Source organism: Mobula hypostoma, chromosome 9 (genome assembly GCF_963921235.1).
Source record: "Mobula hypostoma chromosome 9, sMobHyp1.1, whole genome shotgun sequence".
Lineage (NCBI taxonomy): Eukaryota > Metazoa > Chordata > Chondrichthyes > Myliobatiformes > Myliobatidae > Mobula > Mobula hypostoma.
Window position 1 is genome coordinate 26,988,517 of NC_086105.1, and position 18,523 is coordinate 27,007,039.

At 37.8% G+C, this 18,523-nt stretch overlaps 1 protein-coding gene across 1 annotated transcript in view; it reads left to right on the forward strand.

Annotated features, from left to right (window-relative positions):
* The window catches only part of kcnq1.2 (potassium voltage-gated channel, KQT-like subfamily, member 1.2), a 409,546-nt gene that overhangs the window by 110,588 nt on the left and 280,435 nt on the right, over window positions 1-18,523 (forward strand). The window contains 5 exon segments of the mRNA XM_063059641.1: window positions 1,123-1,131; window positions 2,568-2,730; window positions 12,261-12,287; window positions 13,199-13,258; window positions 13,812-13,929. Of these exon segments, the coding sequence (XP_062915711.1) occupies window positions 1,123-1,131; window positions 2,568-2,730; window positions 12,261-12,287; window positions 13,199-13,258; window positions 13,812-13,929 (377 nt within the window).

An 18,523-nucleotide genomic window follows, 5' to 3' on the forward strand; every position in this document is an offset into this window, starting at 1 on the left:
CTATTACAATGTCTAATTTACCAGAGTTAAAAGCATATAAAAGCAAAATTATTTTCTTGATGTTGAAATTTAATTAAATGTATGCACTATATAATAGAAGTATGACCTGGTTGTAAACTCTTATCAATTACATTAATGTACGCATTTTTAATTTCATTTTAATCTTATTGACATACAGCACAGAGTAGGCCTTTCTGGACCTTAAAGCCATGCCACCCAGCTATCACCTAGTTCAATCCTAGCCTAATAACAGGACAACTTACAATGACCAATTAACCTACCAACTGGTACATCTTTGGGATGTAGGAGGAAACCAGAGCACCTGGAGGAAACTCATGCGGTCACGGGGAAAATATACAAACTCCTTACAGGCAGTGGTACGAATTGAACCTGGGTCACTGGTACCTTAAAGTGTTGTGCTAACCATTATGCTACCGTACCAATCCAAGTTATTTAATTACCTAACATTTAGTCTGGTAAGTATACTAAAAATGTGGTTCTGTTGTTTCTTGGTAATCGTACCTTAAATCTGGGCCTTAACTCATGAGAAAATAAATTTTGAAAAGAATTTTCATGCCAATTTAGCAGTCTTAATTTTCTGCATTTATGTCTTAATACAAAATATTCAGTGATAGCTTTGTACCTTGGCCTTTACTACCTAGTTTTGATAAGTTTCTTTGGTCATTCATTTTTCCCATTAATTAAATTCCTATTCCCCACCACCGCTCCATTTTTAATGCTGCCACTAAATTATAATCCTGACTCTGACATTAAGGAGCTGGAATTGCTCCCAGGAAAAAAATCTCTCACCTGTATTTAAATATTGGCATTGAGGAGGACTCTTTCCTCATTTCCTTGTGTCTTTCTGGCTGTCATTCTTTCCCCTCCTATCTGCATGGACAATCTCCTGGATGCCACCTTCAGTGCCTCCTGGCCTTGGGGTTGCATCACAAAGTAGAGAAATTTCAGAAGGGAGAGGTTGAGTTTCTCCAGATGAAATCTCAACCTATGCAGAATGTGAGCAATGTCCCTACTGTTCCCACAGACAATGGATTTACAATTGATGGCACAAACCTGCCTTTCTGTGCCGAGACTATAAGTTAAATTGTGATATAACCCTAGTAACTTCCTGTAATGATGTATCGGGGCTGAGATGATTGCATTCCATCATTCATGGGGAGCTAACTTTGTATAAAATATGACCCTAACCAGCAGAGGCATTTCCCCTTAATTCCATTGACCATATTTACTAAGCTTCTTAATGCCACACTCAGTCAAATGCTGCCATTATAGCAAGTATAATTACTCCTACCTTCTTGAATTCAGTCTTTTGACCCTGTTTTGGCCAAGATAGTAAGGTCTGGAGCCAAATGACTTGACTGAGCATTAGCAACCTGATTTATTGAAACACCATTGACAACTTTTTCAATGGATGATTGAAGAAAGTTGGAAAGACTGATAACTTGGGGTTCTGATGTAAGATATTCAACCTGAAACATTACTAGTCTCTCTTTCCACAAATGCTGCTTGTCCTGCAAAGTGTTTTCTGTAATTTTGGTTTTTATTAAGGTTTCTAGCATCCTCATGGTTAGTCTGAGGTTTGATAGAGTACATACAGGGATGATATTTCCTCTTGGCAAATTGTTCAGAAACAAAACCAAGTTTCTAACTTGCTAACAAAACCAAGATTTTGACCTGAAACATCAACTTCTTTCCCTCTTCCACTGGTGCTGCCTGACCTGTTGAGTAATTCCAGCAATGAACATTGACTTCTCTAACTTCCGCTAATGCCCCACCTCCCCCTCGTACCCCATCCGTTATTTATTTATATACACACATTCTTTCTCTCTCTCCTTTTCTCCCTCTGTCCCTCTGACTATACCCCTTGCCCATCCTCTGGGTTTTTCCCACCCCTCCCCCTTTTCCTTCTCCCTGGGCCTCCTGTCCAATGATCCTCTCATATCCCTCTTGCCAATCACTTGTCCAGCTCTTGGCTCCATCCCTCCCCCTTCTGTCTTCTCCTATCATTTTGGATCTCCCCCTCCCACTTTCAAATCTCTTACTAGCTCTTCCTTCAGGTAGTCCTGACGAAAGGTCTCGGCCTGAAGCGTTGACTGTACCTCTTCCTAAAGATGCTGCCTGGCCTGCTGCGTTCACCAACAACTTTGATGTGTGTTGCTTGAATTTCCAGCATCTGCAGAATTCCTCGTGTTTGTATTTTCTGTTTCTTTGTCTCCTTAAGAAATGCAGGTGCCTTTAAATAAAGGAGACTGGCATTAATTGGCATGAGACATCCACAATGTTGGCTCCATTAAGAATTTGTGTAATGGACAGCATGGCCAGCTGCTTTGTATTATCGTGCAGGCAGCACCAAGCTGGTGCCTGCTGCCTTCATTAGAACAATGGGCAGAGCTAACCTTCCAGTGCAATCCTTGTCCATTTTCAAAGTCTATTTAACTCATTAATGCTAAAACTGTATTACTAATATTGTGCATTTTTAAAAAATAAATTCAGCATCAGAATATCACATAATTTAAATATTTACTCACCTTTTTTCTCTTTTATAGCTCAAAAAATATAAAAGAAAATGCAAAACAGGACAAGATAATGAGACAGCACTTGCGGTGAATACTGGAGAACATGCTGTTTCAGTACCACGGATAACCTATGACCGTACTGATGAAAAGGAAGATAAGAAAGATGTCACGTTTTTTATCGATGAGACATCAGGTATTTTTATATATAAATATAATATTAGAATCCCACTCATGGTAGATAGTGGCTGGATATTTGTAAAGCATTTTGAATATAAGTTGGTATCAATATTGATAACTCCAGAACCAGTGTTACTTTTGCAAAAAGTTATCTGGTCAGTCATGTTCTTTTTCAGGGGTGAGGACGGGGACACAAAATCTGCCTTCCTCACTAATTTTAGTCTGTTTCCGATTCTCAGACCCATACCAATATTGTTGTCTATTAACTGACCTTTAACTGACCTTGCAACTCAATCGGTTGCATTTAATCATTAAGCGTGGTTCACCAAAGCATCTTGCCACCACATTCCCAGTTAATTAGTTGTGAGGATCATTGTTTCATCTGTTAATGTATTTTCAAAATAATTTTGGTAGTTGTACTCATAATTTCCAAACATAGTGGATGTTCCTATTGTATATGATATTGTTTTTTGTTACAGTAAAATCTTAGTTGAAATGTCAAATCATAGAAAGTGCACGATAGTCAGTCCAATAATTGGGGGGGGGGAAGGGTAGTGAATAAAATTAGTCAAGTCAGAATCCATCATTTTGTGGATTTAGAATCAGGCATTAGGCAAATAGGTAATCTTCACTCTCGCATCCTTCCCAAATCTACAGCCACCCACCCATGCTTTGTGGTAATTTCTTCAAACCTTCCCCAAAGTTCTTCCTTCAGTCCTGACGAAGGGTTTTGGCCTGAAACGTTGACTATTCTTTTCAACTGATGCTGACTGACCTGCTGAGTTCCTCCAGCGCATTATGAGTGTTCCTTTGTGGTAATTTATAGTATTCGATTAACCTACTGCCCAGCATGTCTTTGCCATGTGGGAGATCACCTAGGAGGATCCTCCCAAGCACAGGAAAATAGATAAATTCCATGCAGACAATACTTAATATCAATATCAAGCATTGGTCTCTGTGCCACGATGCAACACAAAATCTGGCGATGTTCCACTGTGCACTGATTGCCACACTTCTGGAGGTTTTGTGTTTGAAGTGGAAGGTTAATTGTGGATACTTTTTGGCATTAGAAATCCAAGTGCACCATTTCGAAAAAGCACAGTGTTTATTACTCTTGTCCTGGCCAATATTTATACTTTAAGTTACATTATTAAAACAAATTAATTAGATTTCATTTTGAAATTCATGAGTTTTAGTCGAAGTTGGCCTGATACATACAATATCTCAGCCAGCCTTTTTTATTTAATATGACCATGATCGGAGAAGGACCAGGGAAACAATTATCAGAATTATCAGAAACAAATGTAGACAGAGCCACTAGTTATAACAACATGTCTCAGGACATGCTGCCTTTGTTGTCTCCATTGTCTGGAAACTGAAAACAATGACACCGATGTTGTGAGTTGTCTTGGTGCAATCATCCAATTGACTAAAGACATTTTCAAACACTTAAGTGTCAGAAAAGGATCTACTATGACCAAGGATGGGTATGTTTAACGAATGACCTTGTGTTATTTGTTTCTGTATATCCACTTGCCAGTTTGATGTTATGAAGTTTCAAGTTTTGGCTGTGATTTGCTGGATATGTAATTACTTGGCTTCATATATTCTCCTGCTTTTGGAGTTAAACCTGTGAAAACTCTGAGAATGGCCATGGAATTTACTCACACCCATTGCACTCAATGCAGGTACCAGGCTAACATGTACTCTGTGCTATTGAACATGATCACAATCTGTAGCCGGTAGCAATGACATTATTGTTGCTTTTACAGATCTATGCTCTGTAATGGGTTGATATTGTGAGGTCTGTCTCCAGTTGAAGCTGGTATGCATGACTTGAGGCTGGCCTTCAGCTTTTAAAAGAGAGATGTAATATGGTTGCCTGTGAGAGATCTCAGCAAGGGTATCAAAAGAGGTTCCTTGTTTTTAACATGCTGTTTTTTTGCTGAGGGTTAGCTAAGAAAATTACCCTCAGCTCTCTACTGGAAGTCTTCCTTGCTTCTCCTTCCTCTCCTTGTTCTGACGGCTTATTTTGCTTGTAATTCTGCACCGCAAGGGGAAATGCTTAGTATTGTGTTCCTGTACGGAAGCAACCAATTTGTGCAAAAGTCTTCAAATCTTCCAGCACCTGCCACATCACTCCCTGTAGACTGCAACAATTTTAAAGGACCCCAAAAAACACCAAACACTTGTACAATCATTGCAACATCCAAAGGAAACCAATCACCAGCAAACCTAGCAGTAGTTGATAATCCCTTTAAATGGCGCAAGTGGCGGTTACTCTCTGATGGTGACTGCATGTTCAGCTATGCAAGTTTAAAGGAGGGTGTTAGCTGAAACATTGAATTAAAAAAGTGCAATGCTGATGTCAAATCTCTATCGCAAACTGTTAGACCTCAAGAATGGTGTCAACTTGCATAGTCTGGTGGGTATTGGCTGAGCACGAGTTAATGCCCTCATCAGCTGCGCTTCATGCCATTAATCTCCAGTGTCCAGATGACATTTTGGAGCAGAAGCAAAACATATACTACATGTAGGAAGTGCTGCATCACCTGTATTTTGGTTATTGTGTTTGCGTTAGAAGATAGTTTATTCTTTATATAAAAGGAAAGCAAATGCAATAAATGATTCCATATGAAGTTAAGTTAAATATTGCTATTCAGAAATTTGAACAAGAATGAATGTGTACATAGAGAACAAATGCCAAATGAATTGGAGAGCAGATGGAAATCATTATTCGACACTAGTAATTACAGGTCATGTACACAACTCATTACTGGTGAACTTGTCAAAGTATAATGCCCACAGAAAGACTCTGTGATGAATAGCTATTGGATTTTTTAAAAACCATTAGTTATGACTATTGTTTGTGGGCAAGGCTGTATTTAGTATCTCATCAATGCTTTTGCTCAGGTAAAAAAAGAACTATTGACAACTGATTTTAATGTAGTTTGCTAATCCTGTTGCTGCAATCTAATGTTGTGCATATGAAACTTATAACTGCCCTTAATTTTTAATTTTAAAAATGTGATTAAAATTGTGGATTGTAACAGCTTTAAAAGAACACAGTAAATGGAATTGCACCCAGAACTTGAGAGCACCCCAAATGTTCAAGTGTTGGTAATGATAAGCTCAACAGTTTGTTAACAATGGATTCACATTTTGTTACAATAGATATGGAGCACCACTGAAGATTTTTATTTTCCTGAAGATTGTATTGTATTCTTTGGTTTTTGAAATGAATTGTTTAAAATTTTATTTTCTATTCAATTGTTGCATATAAATTTAGCTAAAGATACAAAGCTGATTTTTGTTTTCTGAACTAACTGCTTATTTTCCTAGTTTTGGTTTGGCACTTGTAACAAAATGAAAAGGCAATGCAAGCCATCTCAAAACTAAATTGCACCAGAAAATTGTCTCTTCATATTAAGTCTCACTGTAATTAAATGTGATTACACAGAGATTTGGATAACCTCATGATCCCATTTTCCCCAGATTCCATCCCAAATTGTTATTGCTGCTTTTAAAATGGTAATATGAGAATTGCTGTGTTAAATGCATGTATTAACGTAGCTTAATATAGTGCAAGCCCTCTGCTTTGACAGAATATATCATTAGCATTAGCTAAAGCTCAATCTGCTTTAACTTATCACTGAAAATGTATTATTGTAGCTTATTTAGCTTTTCAAACATTTTAAAATATATTAAATTTATTTCCTTTTTAAATATACAAACACATTTGCTGTGAACTGCTTGATTTCTGTACTTTTTTATAGTTGATTAAGATGCTTTGCAAAATATTGTGTGATTATATATAATCTTGTTTCTGTAGCAAATTTCCAGTTGCAGTTTAGTCCTCACTGTGGCGCTGTAAGCCAAAACAAACTCCCCCCACAAAAGGCATTTCAAAAGTATTGCTCTGGAAGTGCTCAGCAATTTAACTCGACTACTATGAGTGTTAAAATGAAAAATTCCACAAGCTTTCTATCTTTCAAGATACCTATTCTTCAAGTTACTCTTTTTCACTAATTCTCAATGCTTTCTTCAGCTTCTCTGTTGCAGGATTCATTCTAGTACATAAACTATTATACATGAGTAAATCTCTTTTTTTCTTTATTTTATTTTCTTGTAGTTGTCCTCAGGGTGAAAAATCAATGCTAAACAGTCAGATTCCTGCACAAGTTTGAATAAAATTACCCTAATTTCCCAAGAGATAACTGCAGTGAATTAAGTTTTGTAAATGTAATTTCCATGCATTATTTTCATTATGACTATTGGTTAACCGAGAAAAGATATTATAGAAATAAACTGATAGCAGTAATATTTTATAGCAAGTGAGGTACTTCAACAAAACTAATGCATAACATTTAATTAAATTTAGTTCTGGTGTTTTAGTTACTCAAAACATTTTTTTAATATTATACCTTTTATACTTCTTTATACCTTAAGATGCACTTTAGGCTCTGGCATGACTTGTAAATCAGTATTTTGCTGTTCAAAGGACAAAACAATTTTACCATTGAACAGATTAGTTTTATTTGTTCCTCTTTATGAAGAAAATTACCACCATTATTTTCTTCCTGAATATCCTTTTTTATTTCACTTCTACATAAGTTAAACATTGTTCTAATATTTGACAATCTTTTCCTGGGTTCTTCCACTGGAGGAAATAGTTTCTGAACTTACAATATTGAACCCCATATATATTCTTAAAAATCTTGATTAAGTAATTACACACCATTCTAAACTCAACAAATTATCAATTGTTTATGTAATCTTCATGACTTTACCTGAATAGCTCCTGGTGCCCTTCTGATGTTTTGATTTCTCTTAATTAACCATAAAATTTTTCACTTTGATGGTTAAAATCAAAAACAGCACTTCAGATGGGGTCTGATTGTAAATCTACAGAACTGGAGCATTATTTACTTACTTTGTATTCCAATCCTGTTGTTAAAGGGCATCACGCCTTCAACCTTTTTGATGATTTTTTTTCTCTACTTGCAAGTCAGCTGCAGGTAATTTTCTCTCAACTTCTCACATATCCACCAACAAACTGCCTGTTGGCTGCACTTCAGTTCAGGTGGTGCTTCCTTCCTGATGGGTGCACAACTTCCAGCTGAATTGCCCAATTCGATGTCTGCCCATGGCACACTGACTGCTTGTGGTCACAACGTGAGCTGCTTTCCATTCACCAATGAGCCTGCTGTGCCCCAAGTTCAAAGTTTAGATGTCTGGGAATGTCTGTATCCTGGCTGATCGTTGACACTGAGGGGGTTCACATCATGGTCCCTGCATGTGCTGATAATATTCATTTATTTAACGATACTACACAGAGTAGGCCTTTCCAGCTCTTTGAGCTGCACCGGCCCAGCAACTTCCGACAGTCCTAACTTAACCATAAGCTAATGGGGGACAGTTTACAGTGACCAGTTATCCTGCTTGCCCGGTACGTCTTTGGACTGTGGGAGGAAACGGGAGCAGCTGGGGAAACACATGCATTCCACAGGGAGGACGTACAGAATGAACACCAAGCTTCAACACCCTCAGCTGTAATAGCATTGCGCTAACTGCCTGTACCATACAATAATGTGGTCTTTTGCTATCTGATTGCTCAGGTAGCACTCGGAGAGGTTTATTGACTGTGTCTTCCTTTTGGATGGGGTTTGGCCTTATATCGGGCCTTTCCCCAAATGAGGCAACAGCTGCAAAATATCACCTATGTCTTCCATGCCAACTGCTTGGGGGGGGGGTACGGGGGTAGATAACAGCAATCTTTACACTCTCTTAAAATGTATAAGTATCCTCCCCATTTAAGAATCCAAAACTCAGCACTGTATTTCCTTCCCCAAGAACTTCAACCCTCAATCCTGATTCCATATCAGCTCTGCTCTCTAGATTTTATAACAAGAAATTATAAAGGATTGTAACACATGCTCACCTTCCTTGCCAACAACAGACAAATACTTCATACTCTCGACTTTTGGAAAGGATAGGTGGATGTTTTAATGGATACAGGTCATTCCTGAAATGTCGTGGAGGAAGTTTTAGGGATATTTCTCTTGCACTATTAGGTGAATTTATCTTGAACTTAATTTTGGTGGATATTGTGCGGCATTGGATGCGGTACTGAGATCTCACCTATGGAGAGTCCGTTTCTTAATATACCGCTTTACTTATTGACACTTTTAGCGGGAGTGGCATCCTGTTCTTCCCTTCAAGACTTGATCTAACATGAACTGTGATCCTCTAGATTATTCTGCATCTCTATAATTATATTCCCAACTTTAGTGATCCCCTATTCAAAATTCTTGATTATGTTTAAATTAGTTATTACACCCTTCACAATCAAATATTTCACCATCTCTTATACCAGGGGTTCCTGGCCTAGGGTCCACAGCCCTCTTGTTAATGGTATTGGTCTATAGCTTAAAAAAGCTTGGGAACCCCTGTCTTATACTTGATCTTGATAAACTATTGTTTCATCAGCAACCGTCTTTTTATGCTTTTCCTTTCTTAGCTATCTCTCAAACATGTAAGCAGAATTCAACATCTGTTGAAGCAAAATTCTTAAGGCACACCTGTGTTTCCTTCCTTTCTTTTCCTCTTCCCGCCCAAAGTGATTATCTTCTGCTGTCCTTTTATTCCTCCCATCTCCCCCCCCTCACTTTTTCCAGACAGCAGAATGATTTCATGATGTGATTAAATGTACCAAAATGAGTCATTATATGATCAAATCATGTGTCTGGGATATCAGGAACATCACACCCTGACCAGAATCATTGGCTCTTTCTTGATTCTCCTTGACCTTACTGCATACTTTGTCAATGAGAACAACTTGCCACATCAAGTCAGGATTTGAAAGGAGCTGCTATCTACTACTCTGCAAATTGAAAGCTGTGTAAATTGTCTTTGTGACATCAGAAACATTCATTTTAAATTTGTTCCCTGGGCACATATGCACTTGAGTACATACATATATTGGAGGTGCAACAAGGTTAAAATGTCAAACTATTGTCCAGAATTTTTTATCATCATCAGTTTTCTTGCCTGTGCATTGATTTATTTGAAAGCATGAGTTTGAACACATCCTGATGACTTTGCTGGATTAGTAAATTTGATGAGTTATGCAAAGACCATGCGACGTTGCTGAATTAGTATTAGAGATACAGTAGTTAACACAGGATGTTTAGACTGTGCATTAATTCTGCTCCCTCATGCTATCTGTCTGACTTAATGACCTTTCCAAACAGATTTCAGGGATGGCTAATACTTGTCATAATGAAATTACATAAAATTGTAGAAAAAAGAAAACAATCCTTCAATTTTAAAACAGATCCAACGCCAATGCTGAGGCATCTGTCACCATTACAATTATTTTATAAGAAATATTTTCTTCTATAGTAGTGTGTTTTTGGTGTGCTTAAACAATGCTGGAGACAAATATGAAAGAGCATCAGTATGTTTTTGACCTAATGAGAAGAGCTAAAATTGGACCACTGTAATTCTTGATGGGAAAACCTCAAGTTGAACACAGTAGTTGATACTTTGCTGCACAGCAGTCAGAGGAGGCTGTCAGGTGTTAAAGACAGCTAGCCAGTAGTAGCACTAGAATGGTTGCCACGAAGCAGGGACACTTAAGAGCTCCCAGGTTTTTAAATTGTAGCACTGAAGTATTTGCAAATGTGATAGATGTAGGAAGGAGGTTGTTGCTGAACAGGTGGAATATAGTAGGTAGTTAGGTGACTTTTCTAGATGCACCAGAAGAGCCTGCTAGAGGGCAGCTCGAAATATTTTAGAGTTAAAAAGGATCTAGTGCTTCTCGGTGTATATGACGAATAAACTCTTCTTCGGCTTCCAGCCGGGTAAAGGTATCGATTTTAACTGATGTTTCGATGACAGACTCGGTCGACTTCATCAGAGATGCTGTTTAGGCACATCTAGTCCAGTGGTGCATATTCTCCCATCGTACGTCCCTCCTGATTGCTTAATCCTCAACCGATCAGTTCTCTGCTGTCCCACCTTGTCGACATTTGAATTTCAACAAAGGTGAAGGACTCGCTCTAAGTAAGAACTGGAGTTGAGGATTAACCAATTAGAAGGGATGGAAAATGAGATATTTATACCGCTGAACTAGACACGCCTAGGCATCATCCATGATGAAGATGGCTGAGTTTGTCATCAAAACATCAGTTAAAATCCAAGCTTGAGAAGAGCTTATTAATCATAGAGCTAATCAGCAAGGAAGCAGCTTGTGCGTGTCAACCAAGGTGCCAACCTTGTGCTTAGCCTATATCCTTCTGAAACCTTCCTATTCCATGTACCCGTCTATTTTTTTTTCAAATTTTGATATTGTATCTGCCTGTACCACTTCTGCTAGCACTGTTGTTCCCAACTTAGTATGCCATGGGTGCCTCAGTTAATAGTAGATGGTGATTTATTGATTGATTGTTTGGATAAATCTGTGTGCTCTGACAGGAGCTTGGGTGGAGAAATGAGAGCATTATATCCACTTTATTTCTTTGCAAGAGCTTTTGTGGCAATTCTGTCACACAGTATCCACTGGTTTACGTAACATCTGCCAAGACTGCACAGATGTCTTCCTTCCTCTGCAAAATCTCATGTTGATCAAGCCCTCTCTCCCAGGTGGCAGAGAGTTCAATGCTGTGCCACCTGGGGCAAGTGAAACTCTTCAGGAACAAGGAGATGCCTCTATGGAGAAGCATGATACTCTCATTGGGGCCACTAGATTTTACATGAGTAGATTTTCATGCTCTTAGTGGAGATGAAGGAACTGCCATGAGCTGCTCATAGTGGTGTTCACAAGCAGCAAAAGAACACGACTATTTTTCCTCCATGGACAGAGAGATCCCTGTAGGTGTAGAGATTGGCATGTGTGAACTGATCTTTCTCTGGAGGATTCAGAGACGTGCTCTACCATCAAGACTATTTCAACACCTTTCCTTGAGTTTCTCCTGGTAAACTAGGAAAATAGAGACAAATATATAAATGTTATTCACCCTTAGACACTTTAGTTCTGAATTTCCATTGCTCAGTTTTACCTGCTTAAAAAGTTTCAGGAATTTTCCCACAGACTTTTGATTGAAGCAGCAGAGGAGTCACTATGTTGTCATTGATGTGGAATCTTGGAAGTGTGCAACGAGAGAGCAGGACAAATCTGTGTGCATCTCTAGGGTGATAGTAACTGTTCACCTGATTTGAAAAAAAAACTTTTGTTTCTCTGACATTGAATAGGAAGATAATACATTTATTGGAAAAGCTGTATTTTTGTATTGATGGGTGTATCAAGTATATATCATCCATCATATTGTAATGATAATTTAATAAGAACAATATTATTTGTATTTTAATAAAAATATACAAGTTATATGCAATTTGAGTTACCTGTTTTACAATAATTCTTAAAATATATCACATAGATGTTTGTTCACAAAATAATGAATCGCCTAGATAATGATGAGACTGACACAGAGGAATAATCTTACATGCTTATCTTTGTTTGCACATTAATTTCTGCTTTGTCAGGTCTTACAAGGATGTTTAGACAATCTGGTAAGTCTGCCTTAATGTAACAATTATTCAGATGCTGCAGTCGGAACTGTAATTGTTGAGGAATTAATTTTGCTTTTGTCTCAACTCTCCTCTCCATAAATAATTTTCCCCATCAGTTCTCATCAATGCTTATTCCTTCTCCATTTAATTCTCTTATACTGTGTGGAAAATTAAACAGATGGTTGATTTTAGTGCTTTTCTCATTGTTTCAATGATCTATTTGCATATTATTATTAGTGTCTGTTGTTGCAGTATATAATTTTTCACTAATCTGTTTGGCTTTCTCATGCGGCATTAATAATTTATTTCTGAAATCAGTGGTTGAGATAAATGCACAATCATTTTGGGGATAATACTTGTTAATGAATGTCAGTGTTATTACATACTCATCTGCCTTGCTTCCTGTCTGCCCTGAATGCAGAATGAGCTTTGTCAATGACACTCTAAGCATTTGCTTCCATTGTGCAACTCCCAAACCAAGCGATCCATTTAAGCATGTATAACAAGCAGTCATTGTCTGTTACTTGATTAATATGTGCTAGTAAATCATTTATTTAATACCAAGATTCATGAACTCAACAGGCATTTTTATTGTATGACTATAAAAATGATTCATTAAGTTCTTTGACTGTTTATATCTGAGTTATTGCAAAGTCTTCTTTGGCCAACCTCAGCTTGACTTAAGCGTTCCTTTCATCTAATTCTTGCAATTTATGTAAGTTTCCACTGGTGAAATTCTTGCAAATCTTGGCACCGGCATGCTGTAATTTCTTACCTGCCTCACACTGGAAAAAAAATCAGTCTCTTAGTCTTAACAGCTGCATGTTTGTCTTCCCACTTTACTGGAGATTAATGATCCTGTTTTACACCTCCCTTGTGGTTTTTGCCTTGCTTTGGCCTTGTGCATGCAGATCGACAGTTTTCCTGGTCCTCCTTCACCATCTGTACCTCAAGCTGTCCCTCATCACCAGGTACAAGATGAATCTCTAACATTACTTTTTACAATAGAATTTTGTGTTCTCTAGGATAAGCATACAGTATTTGCTCATAATATATGAATTAGAGCTGAAGTATGTTTGTTTTTAACACTGGAATAAAATCTTTTCAGATATTTTGATAATTCTATAAATAAGTTTCAATCCTTAATGAAATATAAATGCATGTACCATGTTATATATATTGCATTTTTTGTGTCTTGACATCCATAGAAGCAAGCTAGAAGAAATATTTTTAATTATAATGTCACAGTGTTGTATTAGTTTAATTAGAATATTTTTAAAATAATGGAATGATGGTACCTGTCAATTAGTATTAACTAAATTTGGTATCATTTTTATGTCTAAGCTACAGGCTGTTATTTTAGCTTGTGATTGCTTAGACCAGCCGATATGACAAATCAAAATGCAACACTAGACTTTGTGATAATGCTGATGCTCTCTAAGTGAGCAAGTTCACACTGAAAATCATATTTGTCTCAAAAAGCATTTCGATATCTCTCTTTTTGTACATGTTTTATTTTAAAAGTGAGAAAACGTGCCACTGAAGGAAATCCAAACGATATTTCGCGGACCAGCAGTTTTACTGATGGAATGGACTTGATGGTTGAAGAATCAGCGCTGCCGGTGGTGACAGATGTATTACAGTAAGTCTAGTCAGGATTTGAATCCATTTAATTTTTGCATATTCTACCATCTTTTGTTAATCTGTCTCTGTACTACATTAGTTGGTGACTGCTTCGGAGTCAATGGTAGCTTAATAACAATTGACGTTTGATAAAATTGACAAAATATTTCCTTCAAAAGAAACATAAGCACCTAGTTAAACCTAAATATATTTTACCCTGATTTTTACCCTGACTCGTAATTTGATTCAACAACCATATACTGGAAAATACAACAGAAATTTAGAAATTTGGTCATTGAAAGTAATCAATGTCACTGTTAGGAATTTGTTTCTCTTGAATGAAAAATGTCAACCTTCATTTTATGATACTAAGGATGGCCAGCTAGGCAAAAAGGCAGAGCCAGTTGTGGAAATGGAGTGAACTAGATATTAGCATGAGGATAAAATGCTTTTAATTTTTAGAGGCTGTAAAAGTGTTGAAAAGATTACCCATGTTTTGATCTGGAAGGAATTGAGCTTTCCCTTCGCTTCAAGTAATCATTCAATTGAAATTATGAACTAGGATACTTCGCCCAGTAATTTTGACTATCATGTGACAACAGGCAGAATTCAATTATAGAGTCTGGAGGCTTTTGAGAATTCAAATAACTTTAGTTTGACACAACATAATTCTGTTAGCTATAGTTCTGTAATGATAAGAGAAGCTGATTAGTATTTGAGCCAAGTCTCTACAGTAACCAGCTTTTTCTAGCCCATAGATTTCATCACACCCTGTGTAGCTATTTATAATCTATTGAAAATAGTAAATAATTATTCATTTTGATAATTTATTGTACATGCACTGGTTGCTGAATGCTATTTTATTATAAAATATTTTGGAATTATTTATATTTTATTAGATAATATGTTGTTATATTTAACTAAGTTTGAAAAGTACAAACCAGAAAATTCTTGTTTTTACGATGAAGTAATGCAACGTCATTTCATTAAGCTCTGGCTCTCTGGTAATTCCTCTGATTTACACTTGAGGCCGATTTTTCATCTTATCAACCATGACTGTGAACTGTGAACTCCACAATTTCTACAGTGAGCACAATTGTGCAGTGTTTTAGCTAACCGAGAACTTAATCAGCACAGGCATGGAGACGCTGAATTTACCAATGATAATACGTGACGAGAAGGGAATGTGGAAAAAGTATGTAACACGTAAGCAGTAAAATGGCCTGCTGAGTTCCTCCGGCATTTTGTGTTTGAAACTCTTTTGGTAGTTTTGACTGAGGATCTGTCTCATAAAAACATAAAAATGAGACAGATCCTCTGTCAATCACCAAAGAGTGTCACACACACAAAATGCTGGAGGAACTCAGCAGGTTAGGCAGTGTCTACAGAGAGGAATAAAGAACCGATGTTTTGGGCTAAGTCTCTTCATCAGGACTGATGAAAGAGATTTATTGGTAATTCTAGTCTTGAATGTTGGTGAGATCTTCCTTGCCTGCCTGTTTTACATTGGTTCTGGGGTGATTTGTGTTGCCTTGAAGATACTAAAGTTCAATATGAATTCAAATACTTTTTTTTAGTATTGTCTTTTCAGCAAAATTGGAACCTGAAAATAGCCAACTGTATTAACAATAGCAGACTAGATCATTGGTCTTATATGTTTGGGTTGACCTAGCATCAATGAGTTCAGACTGATTAATGAAGCAATGGAAGCATCATAGAAGTCATTATTAAATTAACTATCTCATTCAGTGAGGTGACAATTGGTGCCTGATTTGGAAAAACTTGCACTGCAGCAGAAGGATGCTATATTTAGGATAGTCTTTTAAGGCATATTGTTAGGACATGGTTAGGAATCTTAGCTTGTGTTTCGCCATATTACCTGTCAATCCTGAATATAAATACTGTATCAACAAAAAGAAAACGCACCTATGTTTGTTATTTTTGCCTAAATTTGTATTATTGCCAGACTTTTCTGTTTAATGTAGTATTTTCTGTGTGGTAGTAAATGATTCTCTAATATGGGTGGGTTTCTGGTAAGATGCAGCAGCTTCTACAGGGCCAACAAAAGATGTTATTGCCTTTAGTAAATGCATTGTTTTACGATCACAAGATCTTGCTGGACATTAAGAACTTAAGGGCATTAAGAACCTAGTCGACAGGTCTGCAGTATAGATGAATTGCTTATTAATGGAGAAACTGAAAGAGTTGGATCTGGTGTGGATTGTGCTGCTGCCTGGATCAGAGGAGGGATCTGAATGAGTTTACAAAGAAGGTGTGCAGTCTAACAGTGAGTGGATCATCTTAGTCGTTTTTCTTGTGATCACAAAACCCTGTTTGATAATGTTAATGTGAAATGCTGCAAGTCCGATTCACTGGTTTATTGGTGAATGGCGGGGGTGGACAAGCGGGTCATAGCGAGAACTGGGCCTCAAGCCGCGGTGCTGCCTGTTTGCAGCCACCCAAGAGAGAAGCGTTCGAGTCGGTACTCTCCACAGTAGTGCCAGAGGCGGTACAATGTGGCAAACATGCTTGAGTCGATGCTGCTCTCCAGTTTTCGTTCAGCAGAAGAAAGGGTATGTTGTATTCGACTGCAGACTGCTGCAATACTCATGGACTCAGGGACTTAGGCTATATATTTTTGTGTGACTGTATTTTACTGCTGTCTTACATGTGCTATGTGTGCCTTGTGCTGTGAATGATTGTTGGTACTGTGTTTTACTCCTTACCCCTAAGTAACACTGTTTCATTTGGCTGTATTCGTGCATATTCACGTGTGGTTAAATGACAATTAAACTTGAACTTGAACATGGTTTTGGCTGCATATCATATAGAATATATTTTGTGTCTAGTTTAATCAGATCTCATTTGCTTAAATAGTTCAGTACAACATCATGGGGCAAAGGGCCTGTTTGTGTGCTGTACTGCCTGAGTTCTACTGTATGTTAACATGTTTTAAATGTGTTTGCAATAGCACCGGTGCTATAGGAGATAAAGTATAATTATATGATTCATTGCCCTGCGCATGCAGCTGTTATGCATCAGTTAAATAAACTGAAGGACCATCTGCTTATTTGTTTACCACATTGTGGTTGACTGATTAAATTATTTGAACCAAATCCATAATTATTATGATTAAAATTCAAATAATAAAAAGAGAAAATGTGTGTCTTTTGCAGTAGAAAGCGGTTAGTATTTGGGTATTAACCTATGTAACTGAATGGGATTTTCTTGTTGAAAAATGTTTTTTGTACCATATTTGACTTTCCTTTGGGTTTAGTCAATGTTAGCATTCATTTCAAGAGATCTAGAATACAAGAGCAGGGATGTGATGCTGAGGCTTTATAAGGCACTGGTGAGGCCTCACCTTGAGTGTTGTGAACCATTTAGGACTCCTCATCTAAGAAAAGATGTGCTAGCATTGGAGGGGGTTCAGAGGAGGTTCACAAGAAAGATCCCGGAAATGAAAGGGTTATTGTACGAGGAACGTTTAATAGCTCTGGGTCTGCACTCGCTGGAATTTAGAAGGATGAGGGGGGATCTCATTGAAATCTTTCAAATGTTGAAAGGCCTAGACAGAGTAGATGTGGAAAGGATGTTTCCCGTGCTGGGGGAGTCCAGGACAAGAGGCCACAGCCTCAGGATAGAGGAGCATCCATTTAAAACAGTGATGTGGAGAAATTTCTTTAACCAGAGGCTAGTGAATTTGTGAAATTTATTACCATAGGCAGCTGTGGAGGCCAGGTTGTTAGGTGCATTTAAGGCAGAGCTTGATACATTCTTGGTTGGACATGGCATCAAAGGTTGTGGGGAGTGGGACTGAGGAGGGGAGAAAAAGATCAGTCAAGATTGAATGGTGGAGCAGACTCGACTCAATGGGCCAAATGGCCTAATTGTGCTCCTCTGTCTTATGGTCTTATGGTCTAAATAACAAATACAGATGTGTTCCTGATTCAAGTCATTTTGCTCACCTTTTTAAACTCCAACAAAGCTTCATATTTACTGTTTTGTTTTGTGTTACATGAATATTTTGAAAATTAATTGAGGAATTCACCACTCTCTGTGTGAAGAAGCTTATCCTCATCTCGGTCCTAAAAGGCTTCCCCTTTATCCTCAAACTGTGACCCCTCGTTCTGGACTTCCCAACATCGGGAACAATCTTCCTACATCTAGCCTGTCCAATCCCTTTAGAATTTTATACGTTTCAATAAGATCCCCCCTCAATCTTCTAAATTCCAGAGAGTACAAGCCTAGCCAATCCAGTCTTTCCTCATATGAAAGTCCTGCCATCCCAGGAATCAATCTGGTAAACCTTCTTTGTACTCCCTCTATGGCAAGAATGTCTTTCCTCAGATTAGGGGACCGAAACTGCACACAATACTCCAGGTGTGGTCTCACCAAGGCCTTGTACAACTGCAGTAGTACCTCCCTGCTCCTGTACTCGAATCCTCTTGCTATGAATGCCAGCATACCATTTGCCTTTTTCACCGCCTGCTGTACCTGCATGCCCACTTTCAATGACTAGTGTACAATGACACCCAGGTCTCATTGCACCTCCCCTCTTCCTAATCGGCCACCATTCAGATAATAATCTGTTTTCCTGTTCTTGCCACCAA